Source organism: Chrysemys picta, chromosome 25, assembly GCF_011386835.1.
Source record: "Chrysemys picta bellii isolate R12L10 chromosome 25, ASM1138683v2, whole genome shotgun sequence".
NCBI lineage: Eukaryota > Metazoa > Chordata > Testudines > Emydidae > Chrysemys > Chrysemys picta.
The window spans coordinates 15,235,763-15,257,393 of NC_088815.1; the positions used below are offsets into that span (position 1 = coordinate 15,235,763).

Genomic DNA, 21,631 nt, shown 5'->3' on the forward strand with positions numbered 1-21,631 from the left:
AAGTTATCAGCCAGTGACAAAAGCAATGAAAACTGTGTTTTTGCTACATAACTATATTTCATTGGAGCTTTTTTTAAAAATCCCACACCTCTTCAATATCAGAGCCGTAAAGTAAGTACCCACCCGTGGGTGGGCTCACAATTTCCAACAAAAGGTCCCACTCCTTCAATTAACTACACATGGGTGGACTACTGCACCTGTGCGTAGCTCCACTGACATCAGCAGTCCATCCACATGCTATCAAATGCAATACTCAAGCCCAAGAGCCTTCCCAATGCACTAAAAAGTCATCTATACAACTTCTCAAACCCTTTGAAAACATCTTTGTCCTAAGCGTGCTGCAACTTCAGTTACTCTCTGCTAACCACAAGGTCTCTAAGGCCTTGGCTACACTTACCCGGTAGTTCGGCGGCGAGCGATCGAACTTCTGGGTTCGACTTATCGCGTCTAGTCTGGACGCGATAAGTCGAACCCGGAAGTGCTCGCCGTCGACTGCGGTACTCCAGCTCGGCGAGAGGAGTACCGCGGAGTCGACGGGGGAGCCTGCCTGCCGAGTGTGGACCAAGGTAAGTTCGAACTAAGGTACTTCGAACTTCAGCTACGTTATTCACGTAGCTGAAGTTCCGTACCTTAGTTCGAATTAGGGGGTTAGTGTAGACCTGGCCTTAGGCTAAGGACTTGGCGAAAATCCTATGCAGGTCATTTAAGATGGGATAAAAACATTAAGAAATATGCACTGAACATAAGAATGGCCACACTGGGTCAGACCAGTGGTCCATCTTGCCCAGTATCCTGTCTTCCAAGAGAGGCTGGCGCCAGATGCTTCAGAGGGAATGAACAAAACAGGGCAATTATTGAGTGATTCATCCCGTCGTCAATTCCCAGCTTCCAGTAGTCGGATGTTTAGGGTCAACCAGAGCATTGGGTTGCGTTCCTGACCATCTTAGCTAATAGCCATCGATGGATCTATTCTCCATGAACATACCTAATTCTTTTTTTAACCTAGTTATATTTTTGGCCCTCACAACATCCCCTGACAATGAGTTCCACAGGTTCACTATGCACTGTGTGAAGTATTTCCTCATGTCTGTTTTAAACCTGCTGCCTATTAATTTTCTTGGATGACGCCTGGTGTGTGTGTTATGTGGAGGGTTAAATAAACACTTCTCTATTCACTTTCTCCACACCATTCATGATTTTGTAGACCTCTATCATTCCTCCTCTCTCCCCCCGCTGCCTCTTTTCTAAGCTGCACAGTCCCTGTCTTTTTAATCTCTCCTCATGTGGCGATGCATGGACTGATTCTGCTTTGGACAAGAGGAACGCACTAGCTCATTGGTTTTAAAACTCTGGGGTGCACCTCCCTGAGGGAGGCAGGATGAGGTTATCAGGGGAGTAGTAAACAGGATGGAGCAGAGGTGCTTCCAAGTCAGCCACATCGTGCATGTCACCGCAGGCCCCGTCTGGTGACACAGTTAGGAGGCTGCTGCCATCACTTGCGGCTTGGGAACTGGGCTTTGCTCAAGTTCAGGTCAGGCAGATAGCATGTAGGCAGCTGGGCAGCCTTCAGGTGCCTGTCCATGCACACTACAGAGGTACCAGATTTGATGGGAGGGGGAGGGGTCGCTACAAAGCTGCAGCAAGGAGGAAGTAGAGCCTCCCCAGCAGCAGCAGTTCATCTTCCTGTGCTCAGCAGCAAGTAAGAGGTGGGGGGCAGATGGGCACCTGGTACTTACTGCTGACAGAAGTGTGACTGGGGGAGGGGTGAGTGCATCAGAGGCACCCCTGCCTCTTCACCTCCAGCAGGCACCCGGCAATAATCCACCCCCTGCCTCCCACATCTTCCCAGGCACTCATCAGCCCTGCCTCCTACTCTTCCCTGCATTGCCAAAGGGTGGAGGGGAGCGTGCATGGAATGGGACTCTCCGAAAGGGGGAAAAGCAAAAAGAAAGTTTGGGAATCTCTGGATTGGATGACATAAGTTCCCATTTCTAATGTCCATGATTCTGTGAGCCATCATTGCGCAAGAATATTATAGCAGAACTATAAAAAGGTAACAATTATACATACACAAAATTAATTCACTTTTGAAGCTTTCAGAACTTATAATTATAATGTTGTGTTAAAATCAGTGCCGATCAGTCAAATGACACTCAATCATAAGAACTCAGAGTCCAGGTATTTATTGATAGAAGCTTAATCAGTAATCATTCATTTGATTCCCTGCCAGCTAGGCTTCTGAACTTGCTGAGGTATTCACTGCATCCTTACAATTACAAAGCAGCCAAGAATTACTACAGTCTTTCATGAGTTTAGAGAGGGGTTTTTCTGCCTTCTTAATGAAGAGATTATTTTTGAGACCTCAGCTCATTTCACGGAATCATTTCTTCTCTTATGCTTCATCTGTAAATTCCATAAAGCTAGACCTCCATGACATTCTAAATTCACCCTCATAAGCTTAACACAAATCTTCAAGGTGGCCTCAGTTATAAGGTTATTTCTCTTATGAATAAAGCAATATTATAGTTACACACACACAGAGATCACCTATGCAACAGGAGATATTGTTGCTGTTATATAAAAGTTGCCTTTTTTTATTCTGGGGGCAGCCAATTATGCATTTTAGGAGTGAAAATATTTATTATTCATACATCATGCTAAATTTGCATTATACTTCATACACTAAATTCCTTTTGCATATGAATATGAATCCAGATATGACGTACCAGAGAAATATGGGTGGGTGATTTAATAGAGCACTGTGTCTTTTTTCCCATTAGCCAAGCCTGAAGTCTTCGGGAAAATGAAGAAGTATAACCTATTTGAGTGCCTAAGGAATCAGAACATATCTTGCAACATGTTAAAAAAAAAAAACAACAACAACAATCTGTTAAATTGTATGTTTAAATACACATTGCTATTTTTAGTGAACAAAAGTTTGCAGTTTAAAACCCAGTCACAACTCAGTAACAAATAAAATCAGGATTCAGACTTAAGAGTGACTATTCTTCAGAGTTCTGCTCTATCGCTGGGCATGGAGCCAAGCTAAGCTACAATACAAACCAAACCTGATTTGTGCTTAAAAAAAAAAAAAAAAAAAAAAGCACACATACACACAAATCAGATCTACTGCCAGTTCTCAAATGTCACCCTTTGTTTTTGAAAAATATCCAGCCAAAAGGAGAATGTCTACCACTGACAATTAAATGTAAAACCTCAACCTGGACTCAGACTTTAAACTTATTGGTTAGTTTATTATGAAAAGAACTCTTCTGTCTGAAATGTTTTAAGTTTAATGGTGTAGAGCCACCTTTAGCCATCTGTGAACAAATAATTTTTGAAGTGTGTCTGTTTGCTGATGGACATTTCACAGGATGATCTGGAATGAAGTGTGCCTCCCTAATACCTGCTCTTTGCCCCATGCCCTGCTCCTCAAATAGGAAGGCCTCAGGAAAGATCAAACAAAAGCAGAGATGCCCTCATTAAGCAAGATAAAAATAAGCTTTTATGCTCCAATTTTTATTTTTAGCCACAGAATGAATATTCAGTTATATAACCCAACATGTTTCATAAATCAAAAAGCAAACCGGGCATATTTACATTCTTTGAAGTGTACTATGAGGGCACATGGCTGTACACCACAGACAGGTAGCTGGGAGCATGCCTAGTGTGATTCATTAGTTAAAATGTTATTGTTACAAAATGAATAAATGATTCATCCACTGTGGAGTCTTGTGTTCATTCACACTGGGGAGAAGGTTATTTAACCATGTCGGTGCTACCAAATTTATACTTCACCAATCCCAGTGATGTCACAAACTTTGCAACATGCCTTTTCCTTTGACAGTTCTTTAAATTATGACTACACTTGATCTTCAGCCTCCGACCTTCATGCTGCACCTCAAGAATTGTCCTGAGTTTACAAGATGAGGAACAAGCCCCCTTAAGTTTGGAAACACTAGGCATTCCCAGAATGCTAAAAGCTCACATAGATTTAATCCTTTTGCTGGACAAATGAAAAACATGATCTTACCGAAAAGATTAACTGAGTTTGAATTCCGTGCACAAGGGTGGGAATCAGGCACCTTCAAAATGTCCTCCTCAGTGGGAGAATGCCACAAAATTAAAAAAAAATCTCTGTTGTGGGTTTCCTGCAATTGTGTCCTTGCCACAAGCTTTTAAGCAATCTGACAGCCACTGGATATATAGATAGTAAGGGGTAAAGAACTTGATAACTCACTCTACCCAACAGTATTAGAAGCCATAAAAGTGGCCTCAGTGTGCCACTGAGGAAAAAGAAAAGGGCGCTCCAGTCCATTGCCTTGACCCCTGCCCCCAGATCTTCTCAAAAGAACCAGCCCACTGGAGGTGTCGGAACACAACTTGAGGGATTTCAGTGCATCAGAACAATTAGAAATGAAAATAATGAAGAAAGCTCTGTAGAGCTACACACCTCTCTGCAAGTATCTCTTTCTAACCTGATGCCTCTGAAGAGCTGGCAGTAGATAATCAGTTGCTTCAAATAGCAACACACCTTTTTGAACTACCTGGGCACAATTCTCAGCTGGCTGATGTCTTGGGCAGATAGTGGTTTGGGGCATCCAATTCTAATTTATCTCCCTTCTGAAACCTTGATGATCCAGAGGAAAACAAACACATCACTAATAATAAAGTAATTATATGTTGGGAATCCAAATGAATTGAAGATTTACCTACCATCACAGCAATTTGCCATTAGCACATCCAACTGCTAACATGCAGAAGACTCACAAGCAGCCTCAAAAATTAAGGTATGTGGGAACATCAGGGAGAGTATTCTCCCAGTCACCAAGAAAACAGAGATGGGATTAATTGCCAAGAAAGTAAATATTCTAGGAACACTTCCTAATAAAAAATATGAACTTTTCTAGTACCTTTCATCCAAGAACCTTCAAGTGTTTTACAAACATTATTCCCATTTTAAAGGAGGGGAAAAGCACAAGGTTAAGTGACATGCCCAAGGCCACACACTAAGTTACTGACTGAAACTGGAGCTCTCAGCTCAGGAGACTTGGCTCCCAATAACCTACTCTGATCAGTAGACCACAATTCCTCTGAATAGCAAAGTAATCATGTTTATGAAATTTGTAAGGGTACCCCATAAAGTAAGACTGTGCCACTCTAATCCTCCCCACTACCCACAACAAATCATAAAAAAATTAAGATTCATTTTATGTGATTTTTTTTTTAAATAATGCATAGGATTGTTCTGGGGAGAGAGAATAATTTTTATTCCTAGGAAATCAGTTATAAACAGTTCTATCATAGTTATTCAGTGATAGCATTATGAGTTATAAAGTAGTGATGCATTTTCAAACATCTTTGGTTGACAAAATATGCTCTTTTGCAATGCTAATTTGACTCTAAACACAAGTGCCAATGGAGACCTTTACAAATGTCTTGTTCGGAGTTGTCATGCATAGCATGTTCAGTACTATACGAAAGAGGATTTTAAACAACCAAACTATATTAAACACTAGCCTCCTGAATTCCATTGTTTCAACTACATGGAGGTCTCCACTTCGGTCACCACCCCCTGAAATTTACACTAGTCTTTGGGCTGCATTTGTTTGCTTAACTGCAAGTAGTTTAAGAGCAAAGCAGCACAAAGGATGCACTGTTGAGGTCACAACCGGTTGTTGTCACAAAGTGAACATCGTTGTATGGTTAGCAAAAACTCCAATAGAGTATCTTGACAGCCTATTTCTTTTCACCTAGTTCTTCCAATGCCATCAGCTGGCATATATGTATCTGTAAAACAGCTACAATAGCACATTTATGATATAAGAGTAATATTACAGCCATAAGCTGAATTTATTTTAAAATGTAAACCCCCAGTTTTTTCTTCTCTCAGATACAGTTTTACATTTGCTGCACACTACACTAAAGTAGTGAGTTCCTGATAATATATTCAGTACTAAAACAAAGCCAACACAAAATAAGCTATTGTGCACAAATTGGTATTTTCACAGCTGCTCTGACAAGACTCCTGTAATAATTCACTATTAGAAATTGCTAAAGTTGTTTCATAATTAAAGTTGAGTGATATAATAAGATAATGCAAATGTATCTTGCACTAAGGGCAACAATTTGAACAAAAAATTTACTTTGATAAAATTATTATTTTTTGCTGAATCTGAATCATTTTAGTATTACTGCACATTAAAAAAAAATTTAAATAACTAATTTCTCTCAATGTACTACCACATACATAACATTTAAAAGCAAAAAAGTTAACAGCAAGAAGATTTAAGAAGCTGCTACTAAATCATAACTGATTTTAAACAAGTGTATATCATCTTAAAATTACTAAGCAATAGAATTTTACATGTACCTTACATGTTCTCAATGCAGACACTTCACTGAAGAGTACAAATAATTGGCAGAATTATTGTGCTCAAACATAAAAAGCTGAAATGCCACCTTACAGTTACTGATCCTGCACAGAGTTTCAGTGGAGCTCCATCTGGGCATGAGTCCACTCAGACCAAGTTCGGTGAAGAAGGAAGTCCTTACTCTCTTTAAAATGTAGGAAATAGTTTGCAACAAAATCAATGAGACAAATAGATGGGCTCTAGCACTAATTACTTATTTCCTATTTTAAAAGTTGTATTTTGTCAATCAGTTAAAAAAAGTGTCTGCTTTCTCCCAATTGGCACAGTCAAATCTAAGGTGATTTTAAAAAAATCAAGATGCCAAGGAAAAAGGTGATGTTTTTGTCCTGTGGAAAATGAGATGCAGCTGGCAACAGAGAAGTTGTGAGAACTTATCTTAAGTCTTTTCTACTATAAGAAACTAAACCATTACTGAGCCTGGTTTTCTGCAATGGTTCCCCCAAACCAGGACTGAAAAGAGTTGACCGTACAAAACTGTTTTCCCTTGCTTTCTTCCACCAAATCGCAATCACACTTTCTGTTATAGTACTGAAAACCTGATCTACATTCAAACATTTTTAAGGGAAACGTGTTGCTAAAACATTTTCAGCCATTGTTCCATATCATAGCATAGACGTGGTTTTGTGGTCCAGTCCTACAACCCCTTATTCATGCAGGAGGTTCTTATTCACATGAGCAGTTCTCCACTCAGGTCAATAGGCCAAGTTTTGTAATTATAACCAGTACTAAATCAAAATTACAGACTTTGGGTTATAAACAGGACAGTGAGAAATTAACAACCCAAAACAACTTTTTGGGATCTTAACTAAGGAAAAACCTGCTCTCAAAACTAATGGTTCTCAACTATTGGTCTATATCCCAATACTGCAACTTCTGGCATGTGTGTCTGGGATGTCAAGAATGCATTTTACCGGGAAAGGAAAACCTAAGTTCAACATCAAACAACTGGAAGAGCTGAGCATACATATCTTTCAGAATGGATTTGCTTGTAAACTGAAAAAAGAACGAGGAGTACTTGTGGCACCTTAGAGACTAACAAATTTATTTGTCTCTAAGGTGCCATAAGTACTCCTCATTCTTTTTGCTGATACAGACTAACACGGCTGCCACTCTGAAACTTGTAAACCGAATAACTGCTATGAAGGCAAATCACCATAAGGATTCTCCAGCACTTGGAAACAACTTTAAAGACATGTAGACTTTAAAGAAATGTAATTTCTTGTGTATAGAATCTAACAAAACATTATGACCGTAAATACAAGAACACTGCAACTTTATAGGAAAAGACTTCCTCTAAGAAAATTCAGTAATAAGAATGCATGTAAATGACAAATTAAAAACAAAGCAATTTTCCCCTTTCTTTTTTCAAACAAAATGTAAGCAAGTTTATAGTAAGAAATGCTACACCGGTAAATAAAGTATGTATGTTTTATACTATGGCATATCAACAGCCAACCAGGTCTATTTCCCTTGGACAACGCAGACTAGTTAAGGAACACAGAGTGATGCACAAGAACAGAAACTCTTTATTCCCTTGTGGGTAATTAACTTTCATGTTCACACAATGCAATTCACACTAAAACTTACAAAGAATGATTAACATTTGGTACAATTATTTCTGCACATTTAATTCTCCCTAAGCTTGTGAGTACAAGTACAAAATGCACAAAGCCAATGGGCACACAGTATGGCCCCTTGGACATTTAGGTCCTGATTCTGCAACCTGTTACACACCGGCAGACACCTGAACACAAATCCCCAATCACTTCAAGGATGCTACCTGCAGGCACAGGTGTCTACCCACAAAGAGCCAATTGGAGGATTATGGCTTTAGTCTATGTCCTGCCACAGAAATTCAGTTACCATACTGGAAGATTATGAGCCAGCCCTAAGTGACCTAGTCTGTCTTAGAGATGTGGTATCCAGGGTCCTGAGTCTTTCTTTAGAATTATGAAGGACTTAAACGGGGGGAAAGGATAGCTCAGTGGTTTGAGCATTGGCCTGCTAAACCCAAGGTTGAGAGTTCAATCCCTGAGGGGGCCACTTAGGGATCTGGGGCAAAATCAGTACTTGGTCCTGCTAGTGAAGGCAGGGGGCTGGACTCAATGACCTTTCAAGGTCCCTTCCAGTTCTAGGAGATAGGATAGCTCCATAAATTAAATTAAATGGGAGGACCTTTACCATCCCACCCACCTCCCCCAAAAAAATCTAGGGAACTAAAAGTCAAAATTAATATGTACATTTGAGGGGAAACAGTCTAAAATCCAGCTAACTTCCTTTATAACTATGTATTGATAGATATATGTTTACAGTAGCAGTCTTCTGTTAAAAAAAAGAAAAAAGAAAAATCATGAGCTGCACCAGCACAAAACATCTTTAAATCCATCAACAGCGAATTAAAAAAAAAAAAAAAAAAATCTAAAATACAGTGCCATGATTTTCTAATGGTTGACTTCTTTTTTTTAAATCAGTTACATGACTTTTGTATTCAGACTCTGCTAATATTGTGTGTTGATTTATAGGTAATATTTAAAATATTACCAAAGTACAATATCCAAAAAAATTGTTGTTCTGCTTAAGAAATTAGCAGCTAAGATCTGAAATAAAATAAAAAAGCATTTTAGACACTGATTAAATAATGTAGGGGTCAGATCTCTCAAACCCTTATAAGTGAAGTACTGTGCTTACTACCACAAGTAGTACTATTGACAGAAATGGGACTACCCCCAGTGTAAAGCACTACCCGCAGCATTTGCAGGGTTAAGCCCTAATTTTCCATGATATATTTCTTCAATATATTTTAGCTTTACATACATGTATAATGACTATCCACCTAGTTAGCATTTTCATTGAATTCTTTTAACAAAAACTATCTTAATAAAATTAAATACTGTATCACCATCATTAATTTTTAGCCTGCCTTTTAAAAAATGTATGGATGAGCATTCTTGGTTTAACTAATCTTTTAAATACTGTTGTGCATAATGTCTACATTTGATTGATTGCAAATTGTGTGTTCTATGAACATAAAGGGCAATATGTCTTATACACAGGCTTTAATTCAAAATACAAGTAATGAAATTCTCTCTTACTTGACATACAACAATTTTATTGCATATATACACACACAAATGTATTGATATCTTACCCTGTTTAATCATTCATTCATTTTATTTAATTTTACTTCAGTCATGTGGCTACACCTACTACATTAAGTTTATTGTTGTCACTTTCTGTGTTTAAGATTGAAAGATCAATTTAAAAACTTCATTGCATTCAGGCTTAGTCAAGGTGAAATTTGAGCAGGTATTTCACAAAAGTAATTTTCAGTAACTAACATTGAAAAAAAACCAGGTAATGTAGGCATGCACCATTTTCTCATGTCTTAAACATATGCAAACACTGTAACAGTACCATCATACGGATTGATATGACACTGGATTGTGTGTTATAGAACATAATAAAATAAGTGTGTGCCATTGTGGATCATAGGCTTATTATTATTATTAGAGGTCCTCAGATGAAGAGTATTGTTATTAGTATTAAGGTGGAATGAAACATCTCCATGCACTTCCATTACCATTGGGGTTTTATCCACAACACAAACCTTTACACAAGAGTATTGGAATAATGCAAAATGTTTCCAACTGTTGACATGAAGCTAGTTTGTTTACTTCCTTGTTTATGAACCAGCATCATCTATGTCAGCATAGCTCTCAGAGCAGTGCTCACTTAGTTAACACAGCTGAGTCCAGAAGAGGGAGCTCAAATACTGTTTTGGCTGAGATCCCTCAAATCCTAGTGATTTACAAAAAATATAAAATAAACAGCTAGAATCCAGGGGACATCTCCAACTGGATTAGAACCACCTTTAATAGGCAGATGACATTCTGAGCCTAAACTGCCTTTTTAGACCCTGAATTTCCTGACATTTGAAGGTCCAAATATGAATACCAACATTACTTGAATTTTTTTGTGTGCTAACATTTTGGTCCATATAACCTTGAAAAATGGATTCATATTTATAAAGGAATATTAAGGCTGCTACTCGATCATTTAAGATGACACACACAGTGGCAAGCCTCATCAGGCTGTGCTGGAGCAGATATTTTGTGGGGAGACTGATGTGGTTAGCCCAGGGGTAGGCAACCTATGGCACGTGTGCCGAAGGCGGCACGCGAGCTGATTTTTAGTGGCACTCACACTGCCCAGGTCCTGGCCACCGCTCCGGGGGGCTCTGCATTTTAATTTAATTTTAAATGAAGCTTCTTAAACATTTTAAAAACCTTATTTACTTTACATACAACAATAGTTTAGTTATATATTATAGACTTATAGAAAGAGACCTTCTAAAAACATTAAAATGTATGACTGGCACGCGAAACCTTAAATCAGAGTGAATAAATGAAGACTCGGCACACCACTTCTGAAAGGTTGCCGACCCCTGGGATAGTCCATTCATCAAAAGAAAGTAGTAATTGATAGGGGGAAAGCTGTTGGAAGTTCATGCCCTGTCCCAAAAAATTACATTTCCAACCTTAAAAATAGCCCCTACTCTCAGTTTATGATATTAAAGTCCACAATAAAGAGAAGTTCTTTTCACTCACTTTGGTAAGATGGGGTCTCACAGATCTCTCCAATTACAGGCACCAAGGTCCCATACACAAGGGGCAATTCCACTTGAGACACATCCCCACTTTAGTGTGTTCCCTATATTAGCCATTCACCTCCCTCTCCCCACACACTGCCTCAGATAATTTAAAAAAAAAAAACACACATGCTCCCAAGTTCTCTCTGCTGCAAGATGGGCCTTCCTCCCCACTCTGTCAGGATGAGGCTAAGCTACCTTTAAAAGTAAAATAATTTAAATTTGGGGGGGGTGGGGGGGAGGATGCATTTCTGGTGTGAAAAAAAAATCAAGACTTTGCTGTTTCATATTTAAAATACTCTGGGGTAAGAACAAGAAAATACCATGACTTCAACAACAACAAAACCACACCAGACAGACTATATTGTATAAATAGGTGGAAGAATACCAACTCAGAAAAGCATTAGTGTGCGTATGCACAAATCTTTGCATAGCAAGTCTTTGCCTCTGCTATGACCAATAACTAACACTAAATAGACAAGATGGGTAAACACTGCAAAAAAAAAAAATTACTAATAATGAAAAAAACCAAGAGAATTTTTGGGTTGGTTCCACAAACTGAATCAGAATAATGCATTTTCAAACTGACAGCAAAGTGTGTGGTTGCCAAGTGAAATTGAGAGCAAACAGCAAGATTGTGCTTAACCCTTTTTATATTGCATTTTAAACACAGATGAAATCATGCAATAAAAAAAATTCACAAAGGAGACATTGTGCTCAGCTATTTGGTCAAAATTTCCATCACTTCAGAACCCAGATTCCTGAAACAAATTATTCAGCTTGGGTCACTTTCTCAATGCTGGTCTTCCTTAAACTAAAGATGAGTTCCATCTGCAAAATTCAGACTAGAATTTTGAACACCAATATTTGGGTATGATTGGATCTGGGATTTTGATTTGTATACATCCTTACCATATATAAATATTTCAAACTGTGAATGCTCAGTACTGAATATCACTTTTCAATGGGCACATTTTAAATATATGTTTCAGGAATTCTCTCTCAAGAATATTCAAATCCTGAGAAGTATCTGGAGGGTTGAAAATTACAAAGCTTGTGTATATTTAAATAGACACTTTACAAAACCCAACTTGACAAGCTCTACCAGGACAACAGCAACACAAGGGATAAGAGAAGATTCAGATAACTGCAAACATCACTAAAACTGCTTTCAGTATATCCTCAACTAACACAAGGAGAAACTACACATAGCATCCTCCATTAAATGTCAACAAATAGTTTAGCGTGAACAGAGTAAGTAAGTATATACCATAGTAAGAGTTAGCTGATAAAATAAATGTGCCTTTGTTTTATTAGAGAGACAAGGTGGGTGAGGTAATATCTTTTACTGAACCAGCTTCTATTGGTGAAAGAGACCAAGCTGTTTGAATTAAACCAATAAACAAGTATTTACACTATTCTGATAACAAGGAATATAAAGCAATACAGCAAATTCAACAATATGTGCCCTTTCCTGGTATGATAGGGCTACAAACAGGCTTGCTTTTTTTAAGAAAAATTAAAGCAGCATCAAAAATGTTGACACACACACACACACACACAAGCTGAAGACACTAATGGAGAGTTCTCTCTCTCGCTCTCAACCATCACTAGATCTAAACCAGAAAAATCCATAAGCAGTCAAAATAGCACCCTGACATTCCTGGCAAGCACTAAAAATGTATTCACTACACTGTAATTTCTAATTATGTGTTTCCCAAAGACAGCACAAGACAAGACAGAGTTGAAGGTGCACTAGTTTGCACTGATTCCCATTATGTTTTAATTGTCAAAACATTAATGATGTTAACGCCATGCATTCACACAGTTTTACTTATTATCAGTATGGTAATACAGGTGCCTCCTCTAAACCTTCTTGTGCCTGAAACTAATCCTGCGTAAAGCCTAAATTCAGTTGCAAGTTACTCAATGCAGGGACTCATCTCTCATATTTTGTAAAGCAAAAGGAAGCTTTCAGCACTCTACAGAAGGTAGCAAGAAAGCAAATGCATATTTACATAGGAGGAGGACAAGGATCAGATTATAAACTCTTTGTGAGAGACACAATGCCTTTCCGTATGTTTGCACAGGACCAAGCACAAAAGGCCCCTGAACCTAAATACTACATGAAATCTTCCCCACATTCCTGATGGACCTCACACCCAGATGATACTCCTCTCACCTCAGTCTGGGCTCTCACTCACACAATGATGCTCATTGGCATTCCTAGGTACAGATTCTATCCAGCAGTAATAACCTACTTCTGTTCAGCAGATGGGCATTATGGCAACCACCAAAAGCTGGACAGGGCAAAAGGGACTGCAGAACCCCATGCCACAAATCCAACCAGTCTCCACTCTTCTGTGAGCTACCAGAATACATGGCACTATCTACCATGTGTATATAGTGGGGAGCCCGCCTGAGGAGCCCTGCTCTCCAGAGGGGGAAGTTTAACCAGCACTTGGGCTGCACACAGCACCCCCCCTCCCTCAGCCCCCCCCCACACACAGAGGGGGGGTGCCAACCGCCCCCTCCTCCCTCAACCCCCCCCCCACACACAGAGGGGGGGTGCCAACCGCCCCCTCCTCCCTCAACCCCCCCCACACACACAGAGGGGGGAGTGCCAACCGCCCCCTCCTCCCTCAGCCCCCCACACACACAGAGGGGGGAGTGCCAACCGCCCCCTCCTCCCTCAGCCCCCCCCACACACAGAGGGGGGAGTGTCAACCGCCCCCTCCTCCCTCAGCCCCCCCCACACACAGAGGGGGGAGTGCCAACCGCCCCCTCCTCCCTCAGCCCCCCCCACACACAGAGGGGGGAGTGCCAACCGCCCCCTCCTCCCTCAGCCTCCCCCCACACACAGGGGGGGAGTGTCAACCGCCCCCTCCTCCCTCAGCCCAACCGCCCCCTCCTCCTCAGCACCCCCGAGGGATGTAAACTGCCCCCTCCTCAGCCCCTCCCCCACGAGAGGGATGCGAGCTGCCCCCTCCTCCGCAGCCGCCCGCTCCACGGGGGTCAGCTGCCGTCGCCCCCTCCCGGGTACTGCCCCTCAGAGGGGTCCGCCGCCGCCCCCCCCTCAGCCCCCGTCGGGGCCCCGCGCTCACTCACCCTGTGGGCCCGGGTCAGGCTCAGGTCCTTCATCACCTCCTCGAAAGCCGCCGTCTCCTCCGCCTGCTTCTGGTTGTGCAGCGCGATCTTCTCGCTGAATTTCCGCGGGTTGTTCGAGGCCGCCATCTTCCCCCGTCCGCATCCCCCTCCCCGGGCCGGAGGGGGCAAGGCGCATGCGCGGGCGGAGGGGCAGGGCGGGGGGTGGAGACCAGCAGCGCCCGCGCCTGAGACGGGGCGAAGTGAACCAAGTGCGCATGCGTACGCGGGGCGAAATGCAGCAGACGCCATTGCACACGCGCAGCAGCGGACTTCCCTGCCTTCCCCCCAGGTACTGGCCCTTTAAAGATGAGTTGGGAGGGGAACGAAGAGGAGTAGGTTGGGCACCGTACAGCGCGCATGCGCCGTAAATCTAAGCTCCACCTTCCCACTCCCATCCAGCAAGAACAGATGGATGGGGCGGGGCCACCTATTCTAGCTGTCCCCATCCCCCCCACTTCTCCCTCCTGTCGTCCCCCCTCCACCCCAGCCTGCCCCCAACCCCCACTTCTCCCTCCTGTCCCCCCCGCCTCCACCCCAGCCTGCCCCAACCCCCCCCACTTCTCCCTCCTGTCCCCCCCTCCACCCCAGCCTGCCCCCAACCCCCACTTCTCCCTCCTGTCCCCCCCGCCTCCACCCCAGCCTGCCCCAACCCCCCCCACTTCTCCCTCCTGTCGTCCCCCCCCTCCACCCCAGCCTGCCCCCAACCCCCACTTCTCCCTCCTGTCCCCTCCCGCCTACACCCCAGCCTGCCCCCAACCCCCCACTTCCCCCTCCTGTTCCCCCCGGCTCCACCGCAGCCTGCCCCCAACCCCCCACTTCCCCCTCCTGTTCCCCCCGCCTCCACCCCAGCCTGCCCCAACCCCCCCCCACTTCTCCCTCCTGTCCCCTCCCGCCTACACCCCAGCCTGCCCCCAACCCCCCACTTCCCCCTCCTGTTCCCCCCGGCTCCACCGCAGCCTGCCCTCAACCCCCCACTTCTCCCTCCTGTCCCCCCCGCCTCCACCCCAGCCTGCCCCAACCCCCCCCACTTCTCCCTCCTGTCCCCTCCCGCCTACACCCCAGCCTGCCCCCAACCCCCCACTCCCCCCCTCCTGTCCCCCCTGGCTCCACCACAGCCTGCCCCCAACCCCCCACTTCTCCCTACTGTCCCCCCCCGCCTACATCCCAGCCCTGCCTGCCCCAACCCCCCCATTTCCCCCTCCTGTAGGCAATATTGTAATACAAATCACTTGTATTGTGGGAGAGCCTGAGCACCTTACTCAGGATGGGTCCACTTTATGGCAGGAGCTGTACCAACAGACTGTATCTAGTCAGGACTTTAACTGTCATAATACCCTCTGTTACTAGCATTTTTATTATTTGTTTTATGATATCACCTAGAGGGCCTATTCGCAGCTCAGGGCACTGTTGTGCTGCACCCTATTCAGACATGTAGTAATTTATATAGATCATTGCCCCCTGCCCCCTACAATGGTCTGAGCAGCTAGTCAAAGTTTGGGGCCCTGGGGATGGTCCAGTTGGGGGCTAGAAATGGATGGAGTCTTGCGTCTTTACAAGGAAGGTACAAAGTCCTGCTTTTCCACATGCAGGAGGAAGCAGAGACAGGACAACAGTTTCTTAGCTTCAGCGGCAAGCTTCTTTAACCCACACCAGACCCAAAAGAACCTCTCTCTCGGCTTTTCTCGGAGTGAAACACCATGTTCACGGGCTGCTGCTGGGCTGTGTTGCTCTTTGCCTCTGAGTCTGTCCCATTCTGTGTGTTCTTCTGCCAGGACTAAGAGAAAAACCCCTTTACCCACCCAGGCTAAACCTCATGGGCAGGTTCATAACCCCTTTTGTCCTAGGCTGGTGGGCTTGTGATAACTTATCCTGACCTCTATTCACACCCACTCTCAAAGAAGTTTGAGCCCCGTGCAGTCACCAGTACCTCCCAGCATAACACTACATATAGTCCCTGCTCCCAAAGAGCTTCCAACTTTGATGCAAGAGGTGGGGGAAAGAGGGAGGACAAAGTAACAATGAAAGCAGCTCGTTTTTCACAGTAAACTCTAGTCATGGCTCACCAGCAGCTACCCCCTTCTGCAAGAGAGGGTACAAGAAGTTAGGAGAGATGTAGAAGCAATATTTACAGTGTAGTAACCCAGCCCCCCACAACTGTCAGTGTATACCCCTCCACCCACCTGTAAATACACCTGCCCTCTCCTAGAGGTATCAAAATATCCCCCCCCCACACACATATCCTTCCTGCTCTGTAGCAGCCCCTACTCTAATGAAAAGGGTCCCAGCATCTTTACTGTCCATGCTGAGTGGCTGGGACCTTAGAAGTTCCACCCTCAGTAAAATGCATGGACCTTACTGCCTCTGATTTTGAGAGGATGAAGGGTAGAGGTGACTATGCTCAGATTAGAGCCTGTGATGCCAGGGAGTGTAGCTGTTTCAAGCAGAAGCTTAGGCTGCTAAGTCACCCCTTGCAGCTGTGTTGTTGATGTCTTGGTGTCAAGTGCTGGGATAGGTGAGATGCAGGCATTCAGCAGTAATAAATCCTCCTCGTGCTCGTATTTCTCAACACCCACACCTTGGCCTTTATACTTCCACTTTATGTAGCAGCTGAGGTAAAGTGAGCATCCTACTTTTTGGTGCATTATTTGTCACATGAACAGTCCATGCCATAGTACCGATAATGCTGTATTTTGTAATGGTCGAGGGGTCAGAGCAGAGGCCTGGGAGTCAGAAGACCTAGAGTCTATTCCTAGCTCTGCCACTGACTCACTGTGCAATCTCTGCCGAGTCACTTCACCTGTCTGTGCCCCTGTCCCCCTCCCTTTTCAGAGAGAGAGAGAGAACGATACTTATGCACGTTTTAAAACTCTTGGAGATGGCTGGATGAAATTATGTCTCTGTAAACACAATATATTATTACTATTAACCACAAAGTAATATTCTACCTTGAGTTCCATTTACCAACCTGCAGTTCATTTATAACGTACTTACTTGCATCTGAAGAAGTGAGGTTCTTACCCACGAAAGCTTATGCTCCCAATACTTCTGTTAGTCTTAAAGGTGCCACGGGACCCTCTGTTGCTTTATAACTTAGTAACTGATGTATTATTGAGCAGGAATAAATAATTAGATAAACAGCAAACTGAATCGTTAAATACAGCCCAGCTGAGTAAATGGAACTGACTGTACAGTGGTATTAACAGTGTGCACTCTGCATACTGGATCTTCAATGCTAAATGCGTGTAGATATTTTGTGACTTATTAAGACTCATTAACTACATGCATTTATTTTTGCTTGGGAAGGGCGGGAATGATTTGCAGAGTTACCCCGATCTAAGAACTGATTAATACAAATGGGAATATCAAACATCCATAGACCCAGATATCAATCTGCTGGTATTGCCATCAGAAGATTAAGTGCTAAAGATGAAACTTGATTCAACTTCCTTTCTCCTTCTGTGATTAAATATGGGGTGAAAGTCTATGGATGGCCATTCGCTTAGATTTCATCTCAAAGGCAGCAGAACCTTTCACCTCCCCTGACTTCTGCTTCTCTGGTGGTGCATGGTAGAGGAACACAGTTTTTTTCCAACAGTGTTTTTCTCATGTGGCTTTGGCTCCAGAGTCCTATGATGTGATTGGATGAATTACAATGCCTAAACTAGGTTTTGTTCTTGTGCTCACATTCCATGATTTTAAAATAATTTGTTTAATGATCCCTTGGTAATCCTGCTGGGGCTTTCTAATAGAAATGGTTACACAAGAGGAAATGAAAAATTAGTCTCTCATCTGCTAGTAGCTGCTCAGTTAGTGGTAGCCACTAATGGGAAAAAGAAAAAATAGTCCAACCATAGAGAAATGGTTCAAAAAATATGGGAGGTTGTGGTTATGGAAAATTAACACATCGATTACATACCCAGCAAAACAGACTGAGGATAGGTAGATATTTGATTCTCTTTTATTCAATATTCAATGTACACTTGCTTGCAAAAAAAAAAAAAAGGCACACCTGTCCAATTGTTCCTGAATATTAACATCTGATAGATATGCCTGGTCTGTTAAATATGTTAAACTTAATACAATCATTAGAAATGACATTATAGGTGTTGCAATGATTCTCACTCTAATATGCTAACAGCCTGTCAGATAGAAAGATCTGATAACTATATTCCTGTATGTCTCTCTAAACAAAAGCTAACTGTTCGTGGTAACTGTTTTCTTTCTGATATTTACATGGCAAGTATTTGTAAACTGGTTAAAACTTCTTAAATAGTTTTTAACATTTTATTAAATTTCCTTTTAAAAAATTCACACATTTATTTGCTTCTGGACTCTCTTCCCCTCTCATAGTTGCACATTATGGGGTGTGGATGGGGTCTGGACTACAGCTGAGTCAGTGCATGGCCTGGAAGCCAATATAAATCTTGATTGTATTAAGGCTCTGGCAAGGAGGCAGTTCAGCAAATGCTGTGCTAAATATTTGACAAAATGATGAACTGATGCCAGGAATGTTATTTATAGGACTGCCCCTCTTTCCACCATGAGCACAGATGGGTCATATGAGAACACTGATGGAAAACTGCAACAGGGACACCCTGGGATGGTAGATAGACCAACCTCATCCCTCTACACCTTTTGTGATGGAAGCACCTTTGAGATTAGGACAGACCAGAATGCTGAAGGTGGCTCCGAAGCTCATCTGGAGTTAGGGAAGCACAGGGGCTAAAAGGCCTGCATCAGGTATTGTTGCAAACAAGGCCAGGCTTTAGATGCATCCAACCTGAGGTAGTTGACATGGTAACAGTCAAACCTGAAGGTAACCGCATCCCTCCTTGCTATCCCCACTGTTGGGATGGGGGGGGTCTCTCAGGTTGTTTGTTGGGAGGTTCCAAATTACATTGAGCTGCAGTCTCTTGTATCCTTCTCTCTCTCTCCAGATTATAATTTGTTACACTGATACAGCATTTTGAATCCAGTAGATACTGGCTCGCAAGGAACTTCACAGGCTGTCAAGACAGGGCTTACTTCACCCACTGCTGAAATGCAGCCTCAACACCCCCTACCGAGTTGATAGGTCTTAGTCCCTGGTAGACAGATGTCCAGACTCAGCAGAGAGGCCAAAGGAGACCGATGGTCTATCTAGTCCAGTATCCCGTTTTAATGCCCCACACCAGATGCTTCAGAGGAAATGTGTAAGAATCCCCCACAATGGACTATTCTGGAATAAATAGCCCACAGCAGGATTTTTTTTCCCTAGCCCCGGCCAGTTAGCGTCTGCCCTGAGGCGTGAAGGTTTGATCCCTCATATTTCTTATCTAATGGAACTGTGGATGCTCTCTTTAGCCATAGAACCATCTACTCCTGGGTGAATGATTTGGATTTCTTTGCCCCCGATGAGGGGTAGAAAATGAAGGCAGGCCTTGCTGATGCCTTGGGTTCTAACAGGGTGATGCAGAGACTGGTTTCCTGAGGTGACCATCTGCCCTGAGCCGTAAAAGAATCCAGGTGAGCTCCCCGTCCCACAGGGATGCATCCGTTGTCACGGCGATTGTTGGAGCTGGACAAAGGAATGGAATGCCTGCATCAATGTTAATACTAAACTTACAGCTCTACACACGAACGATAGCCAAGGCATGCTCACGGCAGATGCACTGAGGCTCTGTCTCAGGCCGAGGCGGTTGAGAAGGAACTGAGGGTGATTCGTTCACGCAGCCCTGTTTAGGCTCAGAGCATGGCACGAGGATGTATAGGATGCAAACGCAGGCTGAACGGACACTGCTAACAACAAATCTCCGATGAAGAGCTTGAGGGGCACATGTGCGCCTGAAGCGGAGCACCTCTGGGGACACTACTTGAAGAAGAATATTTCCGTTTGATTCACCCTGCTTAACTTCATATTTTTACCTGTCCTACTCATCAGCACTAAAGACAGCAGAAAACTGGTGCAGGGCCCGGGGCTTCATCACTGCTGCTTCCTTGCCTAGCTGAACACTTTAAGTGCAAACAGAATGTTAGTTTATATTTAGGGCCCACAGAAATCTGCAGCGGGAAGGAGGAGAACTTAGTGACTTTCTGAAGGCAGAGGTCTTATTTGTTGCATTGGAACTGGATCACCAAATAAACTAGAATGCCTGGAAAACCCAAGCAGTTCAGGTGTTTGAGTGTCTTAACATTACCGAACTTTGTTTATTCAGCAGTGTAACCAGGTAACTACCTACAGACCAACAGTGGTCCCCATAACTAGATTGCTGTCTTTGTTGTATGAGTCTGAACTTCACTTGCACACGCAGTTTCAGAGAAGCAGACCCTTTAGCAATTAAAGCCCTGATTCAGCAAAGCACTTAAGCATGTGTTGAATTTTAAGCACATGATTAAGTCCTATGTCAGCAAAGCATGTGAGTTCACCTGGAATTTTGAAATACAATCTTAAGTGCTTTGCTGAATAGGAATGGATTACTGACATGCTTAAGTGCTTTCCTAATACTGGGCCTGTGCACCTCAAAATAGGTGCACTTTCCAAGCAGCTTCTTAAGGTCCCCCTTGCTAGATACGATTCCTTCATTCAAACCTTATTTACTTGTTTATAGAATTCCCATCCAAAGCAGAACGTAGTTACTTGTTTTGCACTATGCGAATGACAGATTCCCCAAACTACAAGCCATAAACCAAAGCAGAGTAGTCACTGAGTCCCTGTCCTGGGAAACTAAATGCAGCTTTTTGGTTATTTAAAGGGATTTACAGGATCAAGGCTTTGCTTTTTCTGAATTCCAGCATGACAGCGTTCATGCCTGGTGTAATGGCTGGAATATTTTCTATGTTACTGCTACAGACAGTGATAAGGACAGGTTCCCACCCCACCCCATCCCAACAGCTGCAGCCCTAGAGGACAAACAACAGTTTTCTCCTTATCTAAGATTACCTAAAAGTCTCAGATCTTGATGGGGAAGCCTCTAACACAGCAAGCCCATATGGTAAACAGAGAATGCCTGTATTACCTGCAATAACCTGATTGTCCTAGTTTACACAAGTAATGAACAAGGAATAAACATGTGTCAGGTTTGGGGAGGGGAGAAAAGGGGCAGCCTTGTTTAGGGATTTTTAAGTCAACCATTCCCAACTCCGAATTCCACTTAGGAAAACAAGCACTTTAGGTAGATTTCTCTAATCAGTCACTTTATGATCCAGATCTCAAAGTGATGAGTGGTGACTAGACAGAAAGGGGCAGGGTAGAAAGTTCCTCCCTAAGCAAACAGAAAGCATTTCCACCTAGCAAGGTGGTTATAATGCACCCATCACTGTGCTATTTGACTGCATTCACTTCCTAAGAAACTGCCAAGACGCATGTCTAATGCAAAAATCCTTTCCACAAATTCTACAGTTTAGGGACACTGACTGCATTACA

At 43.1% G+C, this 21,631-nt stretch overlaps 1 protein-coding gene across 7 annotated transcripts in view; it reads right to left on the minus strand.

Annotated features, from left to right (window-relative positions):
* Nucleotides 1-14,375, minus strand: part of CRTC1 (CREB regulated transcription coactivator 1) — a 68,484-nt gene extending 54,109 nt beyond the window's left edge. For 4 of the 7 annotated variants that reach the window (XR_006177193.2, XR_010594910.1, XR_254593.3 and 1 more), the window contains exon 1: nucleotides 14,191-14,375. Coding sequence is in view for 3 of the 7 variants with exons in the window: in XM_005278980.3 (XP_005279037.2) it covers nucleotides 14,191-14,316 (126 nt within the window). In the remaining 4 variants the exon portion in view is untranslated. The remainder of the gene's footprint in view (nucleotides 1-14,190) is intronic. The other 3 variants (XR_010594909.1, XM_005278982.3, XM_042861996.2) reach the window with 1 other exon arrangement.
* Between the last annotated feature and the right edge of the window lie 7,256 nt (nucleotides 14,376-21,631).